Source organism: Silurus meridionalis, chromosome 24 (assembly GCF_014805685.1).
Source record: "Silurus meridionalis isolate SWU-2019-XX chromosome 24, ASM1480568v1, whole genome shotgun sequence".
NCBI classification, from domain to species: Eukaryota; Metazoa; Chordata; class Actinopteri; order Siluriformes; family Siluridae; genus Silurus; species Silurus meridionalis.
The window spans coordinates 4,105,417-4,130,274 of NC_060907.1; the positions used below are offsets into that span (position 1 = coordinate 4,105,417).

At 42.2% G+C, this 24,858-nt stretch overlaps 2 protein-coding genes across 2 annotated transcripts; one reads left to right on the top strand and one right to left on the bottom strand.

Moving 5' to 3' along the window:
• Positions 1–5,960: 5,960 nt before the first annotated feature.
• Positions 5,961–17,597, bottom strand: LOC124378347 (transportin-2). The gene is made up of 25 exons (XM_046837962.1): positions 17,394–17,597; positions 15,328–15,427; positions 14,841–14,916; positions 14,568–14,717; positions 14,297–14,403; positions 14,039–14,172; positions 13,638–13,719; positions 13,400–13,522; positions 13,114–13,232; positions 12,808–12,868; positions 12,529–12,700; positions 12,176–12,328; positions 11,626–11,851; positions 11,325–11,496; positions 11,103–11,189; positions 10,113–10,220; positions 9,865–10,023; positions 9,657–9,744; positions 9,443–9,541; positions 9,205–9,300; positions 8,857–8,932; positions 8,627–8,726; positions 8,272–8,346; positions 7,941–8,089; positions 5,961–7,835 (listed from the first exon to the last, which is right to left on the bottom strand). Exons 2-24 carry the CDS (start codon positions 15,424–15,426, stop codon positions 7,982–7,984), a joined length of 2,670 nt encoding a protein of 889 aa, XP_046693918.1. The 5' UTR covers position 15,427; positions 17,394–17,597; the 3' UTR covers positions 5,961–7,835; positions 7,941–7,981.
• Positions 17,598–21,493: 3,896 nt separating this feature from the next.
• dpy30 (dpy-30 histone methyltransferase complex regulatory subunit) lies at positions 21,494–24,857 on the top strand. The gene is made up of 5 exons (XM_046838162.1): positions 21,494–21,609; positions 22,046–22,086; positions 22,838–22,885; positions 23,001–23,152; positions 24,669–24,857. The coding sequence occupies exons 1-5, from the start codon at positions 21,600–21,602 to the stop codon at positions 24,739–24,741; spliced, it is 324 nt and encodes a 107-aa protein (XP_046694118.1). The 5' UTR covers positions 21,494–21,599; the 3' UTR covers positions 24,742–24,857.
• Position 24,858: the final 1 nt, after the last annotated feature.

Sequence of the window (24,858 nt, forward strand, 5' to 3'; positions counted from 1 at the left end):
AAAATAATTCAGCTGTAGAAGTTAACTCCTGGTGATTTCTTGCTCTATTTCATCAAATTCATCACATGCCTCGAAACAATAATTTAAACAGACACCATATTCACAATCTAATTCACATGCAAAAATCCTCCATAAAGCTCAGCATGTTCATTTGGAAGTGTTTACAGTATCTGTAGGACTCTGTATGTAGAAGAAACTGGATGGTTTCAGGTGTTTATAAGCAGCGTGTTCATCTATCACCTGCCTGGTAAATACTGTGGTCTGCCGTCTTTTTTTCCCACATACAGTTAATAATTGAAGAACTTCATAAAAGTGTTTTGAGTCTCATGAACTTCAACTTCCTCTCAGGAGAGAGACTGGTTGCGTCACACGGTGCAACTCGACGGTCTCTCATGCTGGAGTGCACTTCTGGGGTCCGCCGCTGGATGGCCTCGAACTTCCGGTTCATGCCACTAGAGGGTGTGAAGAGACTCCGCTTTCAGTCTCACTTTCTCACACACACTCACACACACACACACACACACACACACACACACACACACACACACACACACACGGAAAAACGGAAAGACTCAGCAGGGTTATTGCTTGTGTACATTTTCACAGCCTTGCTTTACACACACACATACTGGTTTACCTGTTGCATGGGGACCAACTTTCTAGTCATCACTTGTGGGGACCACCCTTCCTAAAAGTTATAGCATTCAAGTTCTAGGATTAAAACCTTAAAATTTTGTTTTAAACGTTTCAAATTAGATTTTTAATTATTGCATATAATTTGCATAACACACACGTTCCCATATGATTTGTGGGGACCTCGCAACAACAATACATATGTTACGAATGACAAATTCTAAGCATTTATAAAAAGTAAATCCTCAGACTGCATTTGTTCATTTGCACTTAAAAAAGTTTTCAATAAAAACAACTACGTATAATTAAATTACAGTAGCAGCACAAAACAGTATTAGTTCAAATTATGTCATTTTACTACAAATAAGGTGTTGATAGGATCGACTTGTGCAAATGGTGTTAGTGATACAAAGATTCACTCTTGCATAGATTACCTAGTGTATGTACTGATTTTCACAACCAGAATTTTTTGTTTGCAGAATTTTGCCTTCGATTGATTACTGGGTTTGAAAGAAACACCTGTGTGATTTAGGTGAAAACTTTCCCTATACAAATATTGAACTAGTAGTGGATTATTAACTGGGTATTTTCCAACCTATACCAGACATACAAATAAAAACTTTAAACCTTCAAGATATTCTTTCTTTAACTGTAAGGACTAAGTGTTTAACCACAGCCAACCAGGTACCACACCATGATACTAAATCTACTAATAACTTAAATAAACCTCACATTTCATTTGCTGAATTCAACTTTTAATCAATTTAGCAGTTACAAACATAACATAAAAATAAAGTGCAGCATTTCCGCATGTGGCCTTCATCTGTCATTATAAAACCTATGGTGTTATAAAACATGACTAAAATAAACTATATTGCCAGAAGTATTGGGACACCTGGTCGCAAGTGAGGTATGTGATTTTTAAGCATCACATAGAACTAACGATGGATGGTTATGTCGTGCCCAAGAAAGTTTGCCAGCTGGTCTATCTCTGTGTCTGTCATATTCAACACCGTTGACAGGGTTGCGCCATGCTTTCGCAGTTTGGTAGATGTCACTGCCTTGGGACACTTTGCACCACATGCCTTTGCAAAGCCACAGAGGCAGTCTGAACCTCGAAAATTGGAGTCAGAAGAATTGGAACTGGTCGACCACGTTTTCTTCTGGCGATAAGCCTTGTGAAGTGTCTACAGTTTTTTTTCCACTTCGGAAAGTGCCCAATCCACATCCTAATGCGGATCTGAAGTGGCTCTTGATAAAAGAAATATGGACAAAGGCATGCTCGCCACCTCTCGTACCCTGCGCCGGTTAAAAAGAATCATCTGAGCTAGACAAACCTTCACCAGCTCCATCCAGGCTTTAGTAGGACTTTCAGAGAGTAATTTGTTCCACTCATCTTGCTCTTGACTGAGATATTTATGCATTTTTTTGGACGTCTTCAGTAAAAGGCATCAGAGTGGGCACATTCCACTTTGCTTTGCTGATATTCCTCAATTCCCAATTTTCTACTTGTTAAACTGTTTGGTGAACATCGAATTAACATTAAAATAAGCTTAAAAAAACATGATGAAGAGAGAGAGAGTAGACCGCAACCTTTAGCCATGAACATGCTTCCACCATGAGTCATTTATTTTATATAAAATATACACATGCCGCCCCTCCCCCAACAGCGATAACGCTAACTAGACAGAATCAGCTAGTCGCTCCATAGAAAAATTTCAGGCCTTCCAAGCAAATTAGCGCTAGCTAGCTAGCCTGCTACATACTTACATCTAATTAACATAATTAGTTTACTTTACAGGTGCTTACCTTGTGTTTCGATTTTATCCTCTGAAAAATCTTTTCCCTCACGAATACCAGTACCCAACCACATTTGGAAAATATATGCGTGAAAGTGGGCGGTACCGAACCATATTTGGATAAAGTTTGTGTGTGGAGAAGTTGCATGCATTACCATCTAGTAATGTCGGGGGCGCAGCTGAGTACCCCTACACACATTGACTAAAAAACATACGTTATGGGCCAATGCTGAAACTTCACCAGCACATTCAGAATAACTTCCCTATATCATTTACACGGGTTACCCTGATGGGGACCTGATTTCTGGTCCCCACAAGGGAAAAGGTCCCCATTATGTGACTGTGTATACAGATATTTGTCCCCACAACGTGATTAATACCAACACACACACACACACATTTTCCGTCTTCGTGCTTATATGATGGGTGCAAAAGATACTGCACCTTTGTGTACATTCAGTATCTCACAAAAGCAATAGTGGACAGTTACCAAGTAAATGTAATTCACGGAAGTGTTTCCGTTGGGGGAGAATTTTTATTTGACCTCCCTACATCTCCAAGTCAAATATTTGACTTTTTCCCTCACTAGAATTCAGGAAATCAGTCTTTACTTTTTATTCATGAGGATAAACGTGTAACTGGTCAAACCCTGCTAGCGTCAGATGACTTGTGCTATTACTGTTTGGGATGTGAGCTCATAGGACGTGCAGAGTGAAAGGGTCTACTTTTTCTTTTACACGCTCATAACAAAACGCTGAGCTTTTGTAAAAATTTGTAAAAACAAAACCGACAGGGGGCGCTCTCTGCCGTCTCTGTTCAGACACACAAATATTATATATATATATATATAAATAAATTAATACATGTCTACTTATAAATAAAACAATTCACATGGAAAACAAATTCTCTAATTATTTAATCCATATGGCAGTTAAAAGAGGTAGTTTTTTTTTTTTAAAACAAATTAAATAAAAAGCCGTTGGTTGTTATGGAGACGGTGGTCACTGATTGTAGTGATGAAGCAGGTTCACTACACAAAGTCAATTGTTTTTGCCGAAATTATTCCGTAAAGTTTATTCTATAAAAATAGTAATAAAATAAATAAAACATTATTTTTCCTGGGTAATGAGGTTTACGTTAAGTAAAGTGACCACTACACACAGATATACATCACATTTAGAAAATAAAGCTGGGGGGATTTACACTGTGTGGCCAAAAGTATTAGGACACCTGACTTTTCCAGCCACATGTGGTGCTTCACCAAACTGTTACCACAAACACACAATTTTACAGTATAAGTGTTTCCCTTCGCTTGAACTAGCAGGTCCAAACCTGTTCCAGCATGACGATGCCCCTGTGCACAAAGCCAGCTCCATGAAGAGCTGCTTTCCATCGGGTGGAAGATGAAGATCTCCTGCTATAGAGCTCCAGCCTTTAGGGTGAACTTTTCATGCCCCGAGACCCCCCAGGTCTCCTCATCTCCATCAGTACCTGACTTTACCGACACCCTTGTGAATGAATTAAATCTCACGCAAGACCTGTTAGTCTGCCTTTAAAATGTCCACCTCCACTACATTTATTATCCTAAATTAGATGCACCTGTTTGAGGTCGTTAGCTGCATAAAGACACCTGTCCACCCCATACAATCAGTAAGAATCCAACTACTAACATGGCCAAGACCAAAGAGCTGTCCAAAGACACTAGAGACAAAATTGTACACCTCCACAAGGCTGGAAAGGGCTACGGGGAAATTGCCAACAGCTTGGTGAAAAAAGGTCCACTGTTGGAGCAATCATTAGAAAATGGAAGAAGCTAAACATGACTGTCAATCTCCCTCGGACTGGGGCTCCATGCAAGATCTCACCTCGTGGGGTCTCAATGATCCTAAGGAAGGTGAGAAATCAGCCCAGAACTACACGGGAGGAGCTGGTCAATGACCTGAAAAGAGCTGGGACCACTGTTTCCAAGGTTACTGTTGGTAATACACTAAGACGTCATTGTTTGAAATCATGCATGGCACGGAAGGTTCCCCTGCTTAAACCAGCACATGTCCAGGCACGTCTTAAGTTTGCCAATGACCATTTGGATGATCCAGAGGAGTCATGGGAGAAAGTCATGTGGTCAGATGAGATCAAAATATAACTTTTTGGTCATAATTCCACTAAACGTGTTTGGAGGAAGAAGAATGATGAGTACCATCCCAAGAACACCATCCCTACTGTGAAGCATGGGTTTGGTAGCATCATGCTTTGGGGGTGTTTTTCTGCACATGGGACAGGGCGACTGCACTGTATTAAGGAGAGGATGACCGGGGCCATGTATTGCGAGATTTTGGGGAACAACCTCCTTCCCTCAGTTAGAGCATTGAAGATGGGTCGAGGCTGGGTCTTCCAACATGACAATGTCCCGAAGCACACAGCCAGGATAACCAAGGAGTGGCTCTGTAAGAAGCATATCAAGGTTCTGGCGTGGCCTAGCCAGTCTCCAGACCTAAACCCAATAGAGAATCTTTGGAGGGAGCTTAAACTCCGTGTTTCTCAGCAACAAGACAGAAACCTGACTGATCTAGAGAAGATCTGTGTGGAGGAGTGGGCCAAAATCCCTCCTGCAGTGTGTGCAAACCTGGTGAAAAACTACAGGAAACATTTGACCTCTGTAATTGCAAACAAAGGCTACTGTACCAAATATTAACATTGACTTTCTCAGGTGTTCAAATACTTATTTGCAGCTGTATCATACAAATAAATAGTTAAAAAATCATACATTGTGATTTCTGGATTTTTTTTTTTAGATTATGTCTCTCACAGTGGACATGCACCTACGATGACCATTTCAGACCGCTCCATGATTTCTAAGTGGGAGAACTTGCAAAATAGCAGGGCGTTTAAATACTTATTTTCCTCACTCTATCTATCTATCTATCTCACACACACACACACACACCCCCCATTCATCTGCCTCACTTTTTTTTTCCAAATCTTTTTTTTATTTATTTAATATCCCAAGAAAAGACATCGGACACAACCGAGACGAAACCATGAGTCCACCAGCTCATATTTAATCTGTAAATTTGTCCGCATTAAATTCCTAAATACAAAAACAAAACTAAATAAATAAAACAAAATAAAAATAACAAAAAAAACTAATGAGAGAGAAAGAGGGAGAGAGAGAGAAAGAGAGTGGGGGAGAGAAAGAGAGAGAGAGGGAGAGGGAAAGAGAGGGAGGTGAGAGAGAGAGAGAGAGAGAGATAGTGGGGAGAGAGAGGAGAGAGGGAGAGTGGGGAGAGAGAGGAGAGAGGAGAGTGGGGAAGAGAGAGGAGAGGGAGAGTGGGGAGGGAGAGAGAGAGAGAGAGAGAGAGAGAGAGGGGGGTGCATAACGAGATGTAAAACATGGTGTTTCTTATTGTGGATATGTTTTAAAGATATCATTAATTTCATAATAAAAAAAAATAGAAACAAAACAGAAAAAAACCAGCAGTAGCAGCAAAATAATGAATAATTTAAAAAAAGAAATGTGTCGTCTAGACGTGTAATTCATAGGCGTTTACTCACTACATATCAAATATCAATATGGCATCAATAGTTAGCAGTACAAATACTTTCTCTCGGGTACGCACACAAACACACTGTCTCGTTAGCAAACAAACTCCGCCCTCACACTCTGAGAAAACACACACACACACACACACACACACACACACACACACACACACACACACATTGGTCACAGTTTACAGGTCAATAGGGGTCCAGGAATCAAGTGTAATTTAACGTACCTTAAAACATGAAACATTAAAGCCACACACACACAAAATAAACTTACAACCATTCAAACACAACAAATAAACAGTTACACAAAAACAAAACAAGCAAAAAAAATAAACAACGCAGCTAAGAACAATTACTGACCAGTTACAGCAAACCTGTTACGCAAATCCACAGCCGTCGTTTATATTTACTTATTTTATTATCTATTTATCTTATTCTGTTTTAACTTATTTACTTAAATCAGGGTTGGGTTTTTTTTTTTTCTTTCGCAATTCGAAAACGTGCGGATCGTAGCTGGTCGCAAAAAAAAAAAAAAAAAAAAAAAAAAACAATTTTTGTCTGGTTTGAACTTTTGTTACCTTTAACGTGGATCTGCTCCAAAAAAAAAATATCCACTCAATCATGATCCTGGAATCAAATCCTCAGTGATAACAAGTAATATTTATAATTTGGGGGGAAAAACAATAGAGGAGTGACGTGAACGTATTTTTTCACGTTCCAGCGTTGCAGCTAAACTACATGGTAGTCAATGAGTGGAATTCGTTCTAAGCTAAGCGAGTAAAAGGTTTTTTTTTTTTAATCAGGATCAGAGCACCGTATAGCGACAAGCGTATTTTAATAGCAACATATAGATGTATGTATGGGGGCTACAAAACAAATTTGTATTTTTCTTATTATTTAGAGTAACGCGTGATCCTGGTGATGATTCGCCGAAATTTTATAGCACATCGTTTCAGTGGGCGGAGTCTAAACGTAAGAACCACCCCCACCCAAAAAAAAAAAAAAAAAAAACGATACTAGCTAGCGAATGTTATCTATAAAACAGCGCCTTTAGTGCAATGAAAAAAAAAATCCTAAGCAGCTCTCGTTTTGATCTCAAAAAGAAAAGATTTCAGGTTTTTTCTGTAAAAAAAAAAAAAAAGAATGACGGTCAGTGCACGATTCGTCTAGACTTTCCGAAACAAGCAATTACACACACGCAAAAAGTTACAATTACGAACATACGATCGGACCGAAACGAGTAGTGAGAAGAAAACCTGCTGAAGCAGAGAAATAAAAACAAAAATAACAGCGACTCATTGGAGAGAAAGAAAGTAAACAAACAAAAAAACCCCAGAAACAGAATTGGTAATATAATGCCAGCGTCTCCTCCTCGATTTTTGCAAATCCGTTATTTTTTTATTTTTTTGGTGGTTCGCTTGTGATGGGATTTTCTCATGATTCCCCTCCCCCCCCCCACCCAACAGATCGCTCTCTAGCGCCTATCCTTCATTGTAGTATTAATATGTTGGTCCGCCTCCCTTTATTTGTTATTAACCGTACTAACACCCCCCCCCCCTCCCCCCTTGCTCGTTACGTGCTCCCTCTGGTGGTTGTTTTACGCTATCGTCCTTTCGTCCCCGCTACGTGGTGTTTTAGGTCTACCCCCCCTGCAATTGGGTGCATTCTGTAGTTAACTAGAGGAGTTCCCCTCCCCCCTCCCATCCCTCCCGCCCACCCTCATGGAGACACACACAGGGTCGTGGGGGCTGTCCGTCAGGCGGAGCGGCCAATCGCGTCCCTCTCCCCCACGATCAGGGCAGTGCAATACACAGATGGATGAGTTCCCCCCCGGTAACCCTCCTAAAGATTCATCTGTCAGAGAGAGAGAGAGAGAGAGAGAGAGAGAGAGAGAGAGAGATAGATTAGAATCAGGATCTGTGCAGGTAATAAGGTGTAAACAAGGGGGCGGGGCTTCACCTGACGGCGCGTCTTCGTGCCGCGTGTGTGTAGGGTGGGTTCTACACGCCGTAGCATGCGGAGAGACGCTCTTTCAGGATTGGAGGGAACTGCTCCGAGAACTGCTGCCAGTTCTCCTCCCCGACCTGGTCCTTAAAACCGTGCAGGATCTACACACACACACACACACACACACACACACACACACACACACACACACACACACACACACACACACACACACACACACGTTTATAAAACACTGACACACACTCTGATATGACTGCTCTACCTGAATCTAATGAAAATGTATTTTAATAAACCATTTTATTTTATTATATTTTATTATTACCTTATAGAACATTTCTCTGAGGTCTTCTTTGGGATTGACCCAGGAGGCCACAGCATCACAGAAGAAGATAAAATCCTGAGAGAAGGAGAGAGAGAGAGAGAGAGAGAGAGAGAGGAAGGAGGAGAAAAGTGTGAGAGACAGAAGAAGTGAGATAGATAGAGAAAAAAAAAGTGGGATAGATAAGACCGAGAAAAATAAAATAAGAGGGGGATAGAGAAAGATGGAGAGAGAGGGACAAAAAAAAAAGGAAAAGGGGGAGGGAGAGAGAACGAGTTATATGAGATAAAGAAATATGGAGAGAGAGAGAGAGAGAGAGAGAGAGACGGACAGACTTTTTTTTCCCCCTTCTTCTCACCTGCACCACACCTCCAGGATTGACCCCGATCATCACACAGATGCCCCTGAAGGCGGAGTCTTTTTCCTCGTTATCTCGGATGTTTCTCAGAGACGTGCACCTACACGCGCACACACACACACACACACACACACACACACACACACACACACACACACACACAGCATTACAACCCTTGTAAGACACCTCTGGTGTAAACACGTCTGGCGTGCGATAAAGATGAAACTCACCAGGGCCGAATGAACTGCTGCAGCATCGGAGCCACTTCCTGTGGACACACGTACCCCAACCGACCAATCGTGATAGCTGGAGGTGAAAAGAGGGAGGAGTCAAAAACATACAATGTTTGTAAGGAGTGTGTGTATGTACCGGAGCGTGTGTGCGCGTGTGTGTGTACAGGAGCGTGTCTGTGTGTAAAGATGTGTACTGAAGTACATGGGAAGGGGTCTGTTGGTTGTGTATTAGAGTATATAGGAGTGTGTATTAGAGTGTGTACAAGAGTGAATACAGATGTTTATAGAAGTGTGTTCTTTAAAAAAAATAAATAAATAAAAAAAAATTGTGTAGAGATGCAGTACCGGTGTTCTCCAGCAGGGTTTTGGGAGTGTTTGGTCTATTAATGATCTCCACCAGATGATGAAGCACCAGAGCGACGTATGGCTGCATCTCCACACCTGATCAACACACACACACACACACACACACACACACACACACACACACACACACACACACACACACACACACACACACACACACACACGTTAATCCTCAGAATAACCAGGTTATAAACAGACGCTTTAAAAGACGACTCACCCATCTGCATGCAGATCTCTCCGATGGCCCATGTGGCGTTATTACACACCGAGATGAACTCAGGGTTCAGATTTGTTCCCAAAATCGGCATAAACTCAGCTGCACACACACACACACCCACCCCAAATGCCAGAGTGTCAAAAAGGAAAAGAAATGGTGCAATAAACATTAATAGTGAATACGGTTATGGAAATGTGTGTGTGTGGTATCTTACCAATGCATGGTTTTACATGAGGAAAGCAGGCTTTGGTCAGATCACCCAGCAGAGCAAATGAACTCTGTCTCACCTCTGGCATTGTGTCCTACACACACACACACACACACACACACACACACACACACACTTTCTTTAGTTCTATTGGTATTGTGGGATTTTATTTTATTAAAAATATTTTTGTTGTGGATGTTAAACACACATGTACCTGCATGCACTGGAAGAGGAGGGTCATGATGTTGCTACGGGCGACCAGCTGTTCGACGTGACCGCCGAGACCCTCGGCCAACCCACTGAGCAGATCCAGAGCCACAATCATGAAGTCCTTATCGGGAGCCTCGTACTGATCCGGCTGCTGGCTGTACATCTGTGTGGCACACACACACGTTTTACTATACACGTCAAGAACTTCATACATCCACACGTGTGTTTTGTGTGTACGGTACACACACTCACCATAGCCTGAGCGAGGGTTTTCTGCACCAGCGTGACACAGCGCTGATACACAGGCTCACAGTAGGGCAGGAAGCCGCTCTGCAGCGCCGTCGCCACCGACGACAAACACTACAGAGAAAAAAAACACACCCCTAAGTTTTGGACCTGACTGCAGAACCGCCATCTGGTACGTTTAGAGAACAGAGAGTTAATCAAAAGTTCCATTTTGGAGCACCACAAACCCCTACCCCTTCTCTGACTCCGCCCCCTGGTGTCCATGGAAACTATACAAGCGGGCAAATAAGATTGCAGTACTCCAAACCAGTGGTCCAGACTTATTGTAGAGTGTGAGATATATAACACCGCCCTCTTCAGGCCATAGTGTGAACTGTTACAGTGATCTTATATAAAAGTTTATAAATAAAAACCATCATCATCATCATCATCTTCAATCTCCGGAACCTGTGACATATTTTACATTTGACTCCGTATTGATCACTCCCTCTAGTTGAACATCTGTTCATTCGATTTGTCCCATTATCTCTTCATCTATCCTCCCATCCACCAATCCATCCATCAATTTCTTATCCATAAATCAATCCTTGTATCCTCTGATCATTTTAACTATTCATTATCTATTTAACCAATTCACTTCTTTCTGTCCACCAGTCCCCTTCTATGATCTATCAATTTGTCCAAGACTAGTCTATCCATCTGTCCCCTTCTGTCCATCTTTCCAAATGTCTGTCGATTTCTCCAATCATCTTCTGAGGCACACAGTACAATGTACAATCATTGATATAAGAAATTATCTATCCAACCAATCGGTCTGTCCTGTAGTTCACCAGACATTCAGCATATCCATCATCTCTAAATCAACTTGTTTATCTGTCCTGTTTTCCATTCATCTCGTTATCCACTTTGCAGAGTTGATATTGCTCTGGTTCTCCAATCATCAGTCAATTTATTCCAAAATAGAAAAAGAACAGTCTATCTGTTTGAGTGTCTCACCTCCAGCAGGGGGAAAAGGTCTTTATCCTCGTCCTTCAGCTCGTTCCATTTTTGGATCAGAGGAGGCATCAGCTTCTGAATGTACTCCTATACACAGAGCAGAAACATCAACCGACCAAACAACTTCAAACCCATTTCATTTAGATACTCAATAACAAGATGATCTCTCTGTGTGTGTGTGTGTGTGCACGCGCGTGCGAGTGTGTGAGTTAGAAAGAATACCGGCTGGTTGAGGTGATGTCCCACAGAGTCAGCAAGGGTCCCAATGGCGTCGTAGAGGATGAGAAGGTTCTTGTGCTGGTATTTTCCAAACGCAAAAACCAGAGTGTCCAGGATGAAGCTGAGGTAGGGGACGAGCTCTGTGCAGGCCTCCTCCTCCAGAGTGGCAAACGCACTAACAACGAGAAACGGGGGGAAGAACATGCCGTGAGAGGGGGTAGAGATAGAAAGAGAAGGAGATATAAGTGGGAGCACTTTTATCTCTATTATATCACATATCACACACAAACCCATACACACACACCTGCATGCAGCCTCCTGCACCCTCTTGTTGCCGTCGAGGATGCGCTTGAGCAGCTCGGTCATGAGAGGTTTGAGGTGGGCATCAGGCGGTTGGCTCACCACCCAGTGGGCATAGCGGCTCAGTGTCCAGCAGGCGATGGAGCGAACCAGAGCTTTTTTATCACACAGACACTGGATCAGGTGAGGAATCAACTCTGGCAGGTACTGGACCATGCCCTGCATACAGCCTGAGAGAGAGAGAGAGAGAGAGAGAGAGAGAGAGAGAGAGAGAGAGAGAGAGAGAGGAGAGAGAGAGAGAGAGAGGAGAGAGAGAGAGGGAGAGAGAGAGAGAGAGAGAGAGAGAGAGAGAGAGAGAGAGAGAGAGAGAGAGAGAGAGAGAGAGAGAGAGAGAGAGAGAGGGGGAGAGCGAGAGCGAGAGCGAGAGAGAGAAAATACACTATTAGATTTAGATTAAATCAAATCAGTTTAAACAGCAGCATATACTGGTTTAATGTTTTTAGGTGTGTGTGTGTGTGTGTGTGTGTGTGTGTGTGTAAAATGGAGATACACACCTTCAGCAATGGCTCCCAGCACAAGAATTCCCGACTCTTTGATGACCCAGTCTGGGTGAAACAGAAGTCCTTTTAACAGGGGCAGCAGGTGGGGCAAAAGCTCTTCACGGAACACGTTAGCAAGAACGTCCAGGGCTGCTGCAGAACACTTACACACACACACACACACACACACACACACACGCGGCATCATTCCTCGACATACACTAATAGACCCAGAAGTATGTCCTGTGCCAGTCCCAGTAAAGGAGGTGTGAGCTATGTTTGTCTGTCCTATGTTTGGCCTGTGCCTCACAATCTCTCTCACACACACTCACACACTTTACTCTTCCTCCCATTTCCACACTACTCACGCAAATTCCAGTCAGACAGAGTGTCGTCATCATCATCCTCGTCTTCGTCGATGTCCTCGTCCTCCTGTCCCTCTCCTCCTTCATGCTGCAGCGTGACGGTGCGAGACTTGTGGAAACGTGGCTTTATGTCCTGCTCACTGTCGGGGACCGTGTCATCCTCCTCCACATCACCCTGCACAGACACAGAGTCAAAGAGAGTCAGATGCAGAAAGATAATGAAGACAATAGACGTCTTAAAGACAGTGTATGTGTGTAAGTGACACTGAAACATTCGCTCACCTTTAGCAGGATGATGTCGATCTCAGAGTACTTCATCCCGTTAACCAGGATGGGAATAAGTCTAAACACACACACACACACACACACACACACACACACACACACACACAGTTTAAACACTGTTTCTGAGCATAATTAAATATATATATTGGTTTTGTTGTTTATAAATCATAGATAATGAAATAAACAGGTAGAGATCTGAGGCTTGAGAAAGTAATATTGTGACATAATAAAATGGACTGTACCACTGTATAAGATTTAGGGGTCGGGGTAGAAGGGAGGGGAGAAGATCAATAGGGTACTCACTGGACCAGGTGACCTGATAGAGCTTCTTTACAGATGGGCTGTTCAGCCAGAGTGAGCCAGAACTCACACGCCTCCAGAGCCACGTTCTCATCCGGGTCCTGAGTGCGCTGAAGCATGTACTGTGTGTGTGTGTGTGTGTGTGTGTGTGTGTGTGTGTGTGTGTGTGTGTGTGAGAGAGAGAGAGAGAGAAACAATAGTAAATGAGATTTACATAATAATGGACACCCAAAATAACTGTTATAGAGTTAGTGTGTGTGTGTGTGTGTGTGTGTGTGGGGGCTCTCACCTGGATGATGCTGTGCATGTGAGGGATGAGGCGATCTATACGGACCTCCAGGAGCATCACCAGAGCCCTGCAGACGTTCTTCCTCACCTCAGAGTCTTCATCACCCGCCAGTGCAAACAGGGACTGAGATGGACACAAGGGTACACGTGCGTTCACACACACACACACACACGTTTGTTCACAATGCTAACCCTAATAAAGTTTAAATCCTGACATTGTGTTGTGTTCAGATACACACCTCTATGAAGGTGTCAATGTTGTCCATCAGAGCCTGAGCTCGACTAATGATGAACTGATTCACACAGGCTATGGCATGAGACCTAGAGAAAGAGAGAGAGAGAGAGAGAGAGAGAGAGAGAGAGAAATACAGTGCGTGAGTGAGACAGTGAGACGAGAAGTGTGAGACAGTGAGACGAGGGAAGTGCATGGAACAGGCAGAGGGGAAGATTGGGGTGGGTCAGGGTGAGAGAGACAGGATGAGAATGAGACAGAAATGAGACAGATAGAGGGTGGGCCGGAGTAATACAGGCATTGGATAAGATGGTGAGTGGAACAATCAGAGAATGAGACAAGAAGAGGGTGAGACAGGAAGAGGGTGAGATTGGCATATAGTGGGACAGACAGGCGGGGGGGTGAGACCTGATTTTGGGGCTGCAGTGTTTGAAGAACTGCAGGAATTTGGGGATCATGATGTTGAGAGGACGATTCAGAGCGTCGCTGTCCAGCAGCTCAGACGAGTCCTCACAGATCTTCTGTAACGCCCCGAACGAACCCTACACACACACACACACCTTACAGTTATACATCATCAAACAGCAAACATACACCACACAAGAGAACCTAGGAGCATGTGCATGAATGAGTGTGTGTGTGTGTGTGCGCGCGTGTGCATGTTACCTCGCAGGTGTTGTAGTCTTCAGAGTTGAGCAGGTTACATAGCTGTGGCAGAAGCTCAGGCCATGTCTGCAGCTCACCTTTAGACGATATGGTGGTGATCAGAATACCTACACACACACACACACACACACACACACACACACACACACACACACACACACACACAAATTACTACACCCCTCCCGTTAGCAACAGTATCTAGGCAGAGGTATTACATGTTCAGGACTGTGCTCTTGATGAATAAACATCTCACACACACACACACACACACCGATGGTGGCGCGGATGAGGGGTGACTGGTCTCCGATGTTGTTGAGACACTCCTGTTTGATGAAGTCGGCCACGGCAGGAGGGAAACTCTGATAGTGAGCCTTCACGTTGTTCTTCAGGATCAGACCACTGAGAGAGCGGGTCGGCTCATCTGTGGGCACACGCGCGCGCACACACACACACACACACACACACACACACACGCGACAGGTCAGATTAAAACTCATCTGAAACCCATGTGAGCAGGAGATGAGAAGATCGAGGAGAGACTCACCTTCAGATTTGAGACTTGTGAGGACGAAGATGAGGTAATTGTTGAAGTCGGGGAACTGATTGAGCTGCTCCAGTTTCTGTCACCATACAGGCTAAGGACATTTCACACAACAACCACCATCACAACACCCACCACCTTCATCACCACCATCACCATCACCACAACAACACAAAATAAGAACAAAACTAAAACAGTGAAAGAAAATAAAATGCTCAGGATGCAACATGGGGACCTCAACCATCATCTCTCTTTTTTTTATTCTCTGTTCTCTTTCTCTCTCGTTCATTACCACTCAGTTTCTCTCTTTTTCATTTTTCTCAATTCCTCTCCCTCAGTCTCACCATTTCTCAACTGTCTCCCTGTCTTCTCCTCACAAAGGAGGGTCTTCACCCCTCACCATGTTCTCACACTTAGACCCACCAATAGAGACACACGTGTCCTCCCTCCCTCCCTCCGTCTCTCTTTTCTTTTCTTTAGGAAAGGATACCTCCTGCACCGCTCTCTGCGTGGCCGTGTCTGGAGACTGCGAGTCCTTCAGCAGCAGGAGAACCTGCTGGAGGCTCTGCTCGTCCGGCTGCCACTCCATCCTGCCCTCACACACACACACACACACACACACACACACATGCACACACACGCACCCACACACACACGCACACACCCCCCACCCACACACGCACCCACATACAAAGACGAGGACGCACATGCACGCACGCAAATAAAACAGAAACACGGAAAACACACACAGAGGACGAATGAGTGCGCTAGACAGAGAACTCTACTCGAAATGATCAGCGATGCAACACATACACACACACACACACACACACACTCCGGATAAACCTTACACACACGCTCACAGACAGCTCCAGCTACTGATGCTCCAGACTTAATGGACTGAGTGCCATGGTGTGGTGAGGGCGGGGGGTGGGAGGGGGACAAACAAAACCGCAATGACTCAAATCAGAACCGGGTTCTTGTGACGAGACACGATGGAAGCGGGTGAAGAGGGTCGGGGATGGTTAATAACCGTCAGGATTGTAAAGGTGGGGCGGGGTGCGAATGCGAGCGCTGTAGACGCAAGGTCCTAAAAACGAGCCGCTCGAAAGGGACGTGAGCTGGTTAAGGCATTGGCACAGAAGGTCATGAGTTCAAATCCCAGCACCACCAAGCTGGCACTGCTGAGCAAAACCATTCCCCCTTAAATGCCTTAATGCCTCAAATACCACTTTCGAACCTTGCGATAAAATGTCTACATGGTAATCACGTGTGGGGATTCAGACAAATCCAATCTAATTAATTGATTGATTAATTGATTACGCAGTTTGGGCTCCTAATACAGGAATTCGGGGTGAAGTTCAATCCTAAAATTTTATTCGGAGGCAAAATACGAGTCGTACATATGTGTATTATCATTAAAAACTACTATTTAATATATAATGTTTATTATATATGGAGATATATTTCACTATAAATCATGACAGCATGAGTGTCAGAGGTGCGCAATGGTACAGTCCATTGTAGGGGTGTCCGGAAATCCAAGTGCATTTCCAACCGAATCCAGTTGCACCAAAATGTTTTTAGTTTCTTTTTGTTTGTTTTTTATCACACAATATCACGTTTTAGAAATCCCCAGATGATCGATTTTAACTTTAAGATAATGTGGTGATGGGCAAAAAAAACCGGACACCCCTCTATCATTCGCCCTCTGTTTATACCCCGTGCGGGTTCGTAAACAGGGATATTTCATTGTGTTCATTATGGATTTAAATCGTATTTGAGGCTGGTTATAAAACGTGTTATATCCCAGAAGTGTCATTTCGACTGGGATTAAATCTTGATAACTGATCGCTGTTGATCGGGTTGTGTGTGAAGAGCAATCAATCACAGCAACAAGTCGTTTATTGCTCTATTATGTGCATTATTATGCGCGTTATTGTGAGTCTTTATATATATATATATATATATATATATATATATATATATATATAAATAAATAAATAATCTCCCTTATAAGCGATCTGATTGTGTATGCAAATCACGACACTACCCGGTTTTTTAATCTGGCGAGGCCGAAAAAAGGGGGCCGCGTTACATACATCTATATATTTATTTCCCATCCGTATTGGGATAAGTCAAAATCCTGTGTGCTCATTGGCTAGCGCTGCGTGATTGACGCTGATTTAATCCAATCAACTTCTCGCGCCCCACCGGGAGGAGGCGGGACTCAGTGGGAATACGGGTGCGAAGTAAAACATAACGGAGGAGGGGGGGGGCCTAATTTGCGGTGTTTGGCTAACCTGGTTAGCTGGATATGAAACCTACGTAGGGGTAATGTGTCAAAAAACCAGGCAATATGCGACGCCAAGTTAGTGACATAACTATAAAACATATAAAACGACAAAAATAAATAAAAAATAAAAAAGACAGAGAAGAAACAGTGCGTTCGGTGATTGCCTTCAAATCCATGATGAAGAAGAGAGAGCTAGCTAGCCGCGGCTAAGTCGGCTAAACTAGCTAACATGTTGAAAGTGCCGCCAAAGGCGCTTTTACCTGATGTCGCGGATTTGCCTCTTTTTTTTAAAAAAAAATCTTCTTTTTCTTCTTTTCGTGTTAGTTTTATGAGATTGCAGTTGATCTCAAAAATAGGTTGAAATATCCCCCGTTCTCAATCTCGCTCTCTCTCAATCTCGTCAGATTGGTACTTATTCAATCGCCAGCGCGATTTCTTTTTTTTTTTCTTGTGGTGCATAGGAACGCACCGTGTCTGCTTCCGGCTTCCGTAGCGTGACGTTCTATCCTCGTCAGCCAATCAGCGACGGGACTAAACAAATTAGAAAGGGTTGTCGGCCATATTTAGAAGGTGACCTTAGTGAGCGAATGTGCCAAAATCTCGCGAGAGCTCCGAGTTTGGGCTCCCGATCGACAGTGCAGTGAGACGTGACATCTCGCGAGAGCTCAGAGTCCGTTCGCCCGATTGACAGTGCAGTGAGATGTGTAATCTCGCGAGAGCTTCGAGTCTGGGCGCCCGATCGACTGTACAGACAGATGTGAAATCTCGCGAGAGCTCCGAGCTCAGAGTTTTTTGTTGTTTTTTCTCTGTTCTGTATATTCTAATGTAAAAAATTGCCACGTTGTTTGTATATGACCATTTGCAAAATAAATGAAATCAAATAAAATAAAGATTAGATCACAAGGGTAAGGGTGATACATGTACAGAAGGTGCATGATAATATATGGTGTGTATAGTAATATACAATATACTGTGTAAAGATTGAGCATAGATAGAAATGTCAGAAGATAAACATGCTCAAATGACATGATATATTTATATAAAATCTCCAGATGGTTGATTCATTTATTCATTCATGCAACATTTAAGTATTTCTGGAATAACAATTTCGATAACTGGAAATTGATTCGGACTTATAATGAAAAATTCTGTCACTAATAAAGTTTGTAAAAATGTCTTTCAAATTATATGTAGAATTTATTTAACTAACCAGTTCATACAGAGATCCAAAGCTGATCTTTCTGAATTCTGTGATTTCTGTGGAATGGAGGTTATGATTTCTGCATCTTTTTTCTCTCCAATGTACATATATATATATATATATATATATATATATATATATATATATATATATATATATATATATATATCACTTTTTTTGGATTGAGGTTTAATGTTTATTTACTATGTTGACTGGATCTAAAATTGATATATATTTTAGTTTTTAAATCTACACTTAAAATTAACTTTCAGGACCGCTTTTATCTGATCTTATTATTATTTAACTTATTAGTTTTATCTTAATATTATTGCTATTATTATTATTATTGCTATTATTTATTATTTTATTATTATTATTATTGTTATATTTTTTTCTTTTAGCACTTTGAGATGTTACTTTCAAAGGCGCTATATGAAATGTAGATTATTATTATTATTATTATTATTATTATTAAATAAGTAAAAAAATAGATCTGGATAAGAATCACATTTTTATGTTTAATCTTTTTATTTGGAAAATAATTTAGAAGAAACAAAACCTGCCCAACATGGTTCCATATACAGAATGTAAACGGAAAGAAAGGATGCCCAATATCTATCATTTCAAGGTTGAATTAAAAATGTAAAAAAAGTCGGAAAGCAAACAGAACTTTGGAGTCAGATATAAACAAAGGTGGGTTTTGAGCTCCAATAGGCTGTAGATTGATTGATTTCATGTCTTGTACTTGCCATGGAGATACAGCTGGAGTTGGTAGTGCAGTTTCTTGTGGTCCGTTAATCAAGAAGAAGAGACGACAACCACATGATTTTGATGGCAGCAGTGCGAGGAGTTGGAAAGATGAGCAAGTTTTTGAGGTAAATGAGGAGAGAATTGTCGATTGAGTCTGCTATCACTTCAAGACCAGAAGTAAAGACATACATCCTGGTGCTCTTCGTGCTCATCCTGGTGCTCATCCAAGTCCAGAAGAACACCAGGTTACGCCGAGAAGCACGAGATGAGCTCCAAGGAATCTATTCTGAAGCGTCCATCCAGGATTGTGTCGTTTATGCAGTCTGAATATTCCAATGACTTCTAATATTTTACAATGAGTTTGAATTCTGCCCTGAAAAAGCACCACTCTTTGTGTTCTTTTTAGAAATGTTACATGTTTGCATGAGTGAGAGAATTATAATATAATATTATATATAATCCTTCTGTAAATTTCCTTTTGGCCTTTTTAACAACTGGCTCAAATGTGAATCTTCTCATCTTTACATATAACTACACCCACGTATTGTGGTTTAACTGAAACACCAAACAAAGAAACAGACGAGCAGGATTTAATGACTAACTGTTCACATTTATCAAGGTTTAGATATAAACCAGAAGTTTTATTAAAGGTTTTTATATGCTCACTGCCAATCAGGATCTGTTGGAGATGTTGATCAGAAATAGTAAGAAAGGAATAAGAAAGAAAGAAAGTATTGGTGCAGTCAAAAGAAACAAGTAAGGAGACACAGGGAACCCTGAAGAACTCCTCTAATTTTAATGAATTTGTTTACCAAATCCAAGCTTGAGAAGGGACAGAAATATAAACTCATGTTAAAGAGAATCAAAAGCTTTATGGCTGTTTGACATACACACTGACAAATATGTAAGAATACAGTTGTGTTCAAAATTATTCAACCCCCACTGAAATTGATTGTTTTGGTCGGTTTGACATTGATTATGATCATTCAGTCATCCTGCTTACAATTAAATCAAAGAGGCACGTGTAGGTCAGACAAATATAACATAACATTTATAATGAAATAACCACAAATGTCTTTTCTGAGCTCACATCATTATCAGTTTTATTCAACCCCCAAGTGACATTCAATCTTAGTACTTAGTACAACATCCTTTTACAGTTATAACAGCTTTTAAACGTGAAGCATAGCTTGACACAAGTGTCTTGCAGCGATCTACGGGTATCTTCGCCCATTCATCATGGGCAAAAGCCTCCAGTTCAGTCACATTCTTAGGCTTGCGCACTGCAACTGCTTTCTTTAAGTCCCACCAGAGGTTCTCAATCGGATTTAAGTCTGGTGACTGCGATGGCCACTTCAAAATGTTCCAGCCTTTAATCTGCAACCATGCTCTAGTGGACTTGGAGGTATGCTTGGGATCATTGTCCTGTTGAAAGGTCCAACGTCTTCCAAGCCTCAGGTTTGTGACGGACTGCATCACATTGTCATCCAATATCTCCTGGTACTGAAGAGAATTCATGGTACCTTGCACACGCTGAAGCTTCCCAGTACCTGCAGAAGCAAAACAGCCCCAAAGCATGATTGACCCCCCGCCATGCTTCACAGTAGGCAAGGTGTTCTTTTCTTCATAGGCCTTGTTCTTCCTCCTCCAAACATAGCGTTGATCCATGGGCCCAAACAGTTCTAATTTTGTTTCATCAGTCCACAGAACACTATCCCAAAACTTCTGTGGTTTGTCCACATGACTTTTGGCATACTGCAGTCGACTCTTCTTATTCTTTGGGGACAGCAAGGGGGTGCGCCTGGGAGTTCTGGCATGGAGGCCTTCATTACGCAGGGTGCGCCGTATTGTCTGAGCAGAAACTTCAGTACCCACATCTGACAAATCTTTTCTCAGTTCCTCAGCAGTCACACGGGGACTTTTCTCCACTCTACGCTTCAGGTAGCGCACAGCAGTCGAAGTCAGCATCTTCTTTCTGCCACGACCAGGTAGCTTTTCAACAGTGCCCTTTGCCTTGAATTTGCGAATGATGCTTCCTATGGTGTCTCTTGGTATGTTTAACATCTTTGCAATCTTCTTATAGCCATTGCCCTTCCTGTGAAGAGTAATCACCTGTTCTCTTGTCTTCCTGGACCATTCTCTTGACCTCACCATGTTTGTAACCACACCAGTAAATGTCTAGAAGGAGCTGAGTATCACAGTCATTTTAAAGCTGCCTAATTGGTGCTTATTAGGCTTTATATATATATATATATATATATATATATATATATATATATATATATGCTATGAATGCAATGAATGTTAAATGTTTTACAGTAAAATCTCGCGAGAGCTTCGATTTTCTTCAACGGATGGAAACTCTCGCGAGAGTTCCGAATCGAAGCGCCCGATCGACCGAACCGAGAGGTGTAAAATCTCGCGAGATTACACCGTAGCGCGCAAAGGACGTGAAGTCTCGCGTTGTTTCGACGCCCCGAAGACACACCGTTTTGCGTAGAAACCAACAACAAACATGGCGGACGGTGAGCGTTGGGGTCTCGATTTCGGAGGGTGTTTATACACAAAAAACCCAAACAAACTTTTTTTAAATTTAATTTAGGCAAATATTGTTTGCGTTTACTTTTTTCTTAACTTCCGGTTTAAAAATGTATGCTTATGTTAGCAAAGTTAGCGTTTTAGCCGAGTGCGCTAATGTAGCCCATTGAAACCCGCTAGTTGCTAAATTAGCCTTTTAATGATATCAGTGTGATAATAATTACATAATATTAAATACTTATTCATATATAAATACCATATTATTAGGAGTATCACAAAAAATTAGGAATTTTGGTATTGTTGTGTATAAAACTCTCCAGGACCTGTTATTTTTTTTTTCTTTACATTGAAATAAATATAAAGGACCATAAACTTAATATAATAATACTAATAATAATAATACTAATAATTGTTATTTTTTAGATCACACAGATGCAGATCAGAGCATGGAAGGACACACTCCTGTGAGTATTTCTTTTTCAAATGTGTAACTTTGTAACTTCTCTCATTCTTGTGTGTTTCTGAGTGGAATATATATTTTTTGCTGTATAAACACTGATCAGCCATAACATTATGACCACCCGCCTCTGTGTCGGTCCCTTTGTTGCTGTTAAACCGGTTCTGATCAGTCGAGCATAAAACAGCATCTTCTCCAGCAATGTGTCTGTTGGATCGGACCACACGGAATAGACTTCTCTCCCCAGTCGCCGGTTCACCGCTGTTCCTTCCTTGGAGCACTTTTGATAGATACTGACCACTGCAGACCAGGAACATTCCACAAGAGCTGCAGTGTTGGAGACGCCCTGACCCAGACGTCTAGACGTCACAATTTGTCGCTCGCCCATTTTTCCTGCCTCGAACATCAACTTTGAGGATAAAATGTTCACTTGCTGCCTAATAAACAAATCCACCCAAGTGCCATGATGAGCACCGCCATCGTTATTGGAAAGAACTTGGACTTCTGAAGATAATGATGGTGGATAAAGGAATGTTTGGAAAGCTAAAGGGTATATGAAGACCTTGTGTTTTTGGTACATCTATGGTACCGCCTGGCTTTATTTCCGCTGAATATTGTCGTCGTCTTTGACACCACAACACTGGATCCTGGACTTAGTTTATTTCTTTTGCTTGGCGTTTTAAATCCACTGAATTTGTTACTATAAAATAAGGAAGATTTGGAAGTGCCAATCACTTATTCTGACTCTTGTGCTTCAGATCGCGGAAAATCCCCACGCGGAGTACGGGCTCACGGAAAACATCCAGGTACAGAGCTGAAAATACACGTGTTTAGTTTTTCATAGTTACACGATAGACAGCTGTGGACAGCTTAGAGCTCATGTGGGGGTGTGTGTGTGTGTGTGTGTGTGTGTGTGTGCAGAGAATAGTAGAGAGCGAGAAAGCCAACGTGGACAAAGTGCCCAAACAGAAGGTGGATCTCCAGACGCTACAGACTCTCCCCACGCGAGCGTACCTGGATCAGACGGTGGTTCCCATCCTGCTGCAGGGTCTCTCCGTCCTCGCCAAGGAACGGTGAGCTCCATCAAACACCTGCGCTCCCTCGCTCTCTCTCTCTTTTTTTTTTTTGGGAGCTGAATTCTAGTCTTCAGATGACATAGGGTAATTAGGACATTCAAAAAAGTCGTGTTTCTTGCAGGATTTCTGAAGATGTGTACAGAAACGTGGACGTGATTGTAGGGTTTTTAGGGAGCAAAGGCACTGTTTTTTCATACTGGTATTTTTATCCAACATCTTAACCGTCGCACAGTTTACGCTGAGGAAATAAAGCAGTGAGGAGTCGGGAAATAATGATCATAAATCAATCTTTAAATACAGATTTGATTAGTTACTGGTTGCCAAGAGGAGCAGCGATCAGTGATTGGTCGTCTGTATCCATGGTAATCTGTGATTGGTTGTCTGTATCCATGGTAATCTGTGATTGGTTGTCTGTATCCATGCTGATCTGTGATTGGTTGTCTGTAGCCATGCTGATCTGTGATTGGTCACCATTGGTCTCTTGTAACTGTGATGATCTGTAATTAGTCACTGAGGAGAACGGTGATCAGTGATTGGTCACCTGCAAGTGCATGGATCTGTGATTGGTCGTTGGTAAACATAGTGATCTGTGATTGGTTGTCTGTAAACGTGCTGATCTGTAATTATTTATTTGTAGCCACTCTGATTTGTGATTATTCGTGTATAACTGCTGTTCAGTGATTATTCGTGTAACTGTGTGATCTGTGATTATTCGTCTGCAACTGTGTGATCTGTGATTATTCGCCTGCAACTGCGCCGTTCAGTGATTATTCGCCTGCAACTGCGCTGATCAGTGATTATTCGCCTGTTACTGCGCCGATCTGTGATTATTCGTCTGTTACTGCACCGATCTGTGATTATTCGTCTGCTACTGCACCGATCTGTGATTATTCGTCTGTTACTGCACTGATCTGTGATTATTCGTCTGTTACTGCACCGATCTGTGATTATTCGCCTGCTACTGCGCCGATCTGTGATTATTCGTCTGCAACTGTGCTGATCTGTGATTATTCGTCTGCAACTGTGCCGATCTGTGATTATTCGTCTGCAACTGTGCCGATCTGTGATTATTCGTCTGTTACTGCACTGATCTGTGATTATTCGTCTGTTACTGCGCTGATCTGTGATTATTCGTCTGCAACTGTGCCGATCTGTGATTATTCGTTCGTTACTGCGCCGATCTGTGATTATTCGTCGGTCACTGCACTGATCCGTTTATTTGTCTGTAACTGCGCTGATCTGTGAACTCAGACGGTTGTTAGTTTGGTCACTGAGCTCTTTTATTGTTCTTAAAGTTGTAAAAGAACTGAATGGAAAACTCCTGAATGGAAGGCTTTGGGATTTTTAGTTGATGAAGCTGCAGCAGGATTTAGATGAAGTTCTGACCTGCTACAGGACAGTAAAAGACACAATACACTTTAAAATAGGGTCAAATCCAGAAGTTGTAGATTCACAAACACTGATGTACTCGTCAACTGACACGTCTTTCTCCTTCTGTCTTTCTTTCCCAAAGGCCTCCGAACCCCATCGAGTTTCTAGCCACGTTCCTGCTGAAGAACAAATCGCAGTTCGAGGACCGGAGTTAAGATGAAGGACATGTGAAGCTGCTGATCCACTCGTTCGCTTTGTGTCCACTGACCTTGTAGTTGTTTGTGCTTTTTTTGTTTGTTTTGTTTTTCATTAAAATGTTGCATCAAAGACAG

What these genes read in the sequence shown, in the direction of transcription:
- dpy30 (XM_046838162.1), top strand. An exon ending in GCATGGAAGGACACACTCCT is followed by an intron (nt 22,087 to 22,837) that starts GTGAGTATTTCT and finishes CTTGTGCTTCAG; the next exon opens with ATCGCGGAAAATCCCCACGC. An exon ending in GGCTCACGGAAAACATCCAG is followed by an intron (nt 22,886 to 23,000) that starts GTACAGAGCTGA and finishes GTGTGTGTGCAG; the next exon opens with AGAATAGTAGAGAGCGAGAA.
- LOC124378347 (XM_046837962.1), bottom strand. Translation starts at nt 15,426, where the DNA reads ATGGAGTGGCAGCCGGACGAGCAGAGCCTCCAGCAGGTTCTCCTGCTG. An exon ending in CGCAGAGAGCGGTGCAGGAG is followed by an intron (nt 14,917 to 15,327) that starts GTATCCTTTCCT and finishes GTATGGTGACAG; the next exon opens with AAACTGGAGCAGCTCAATCA. An exon ending in AAACCCTCGCTCAGGCTATG is followed by an intron (nt 10,024 to 10,112) that starts GTGAGTGTGTGT and finishes TGTGCCACACAG; the next exon opens with ATGTACAGCCAGCAGCCGGA.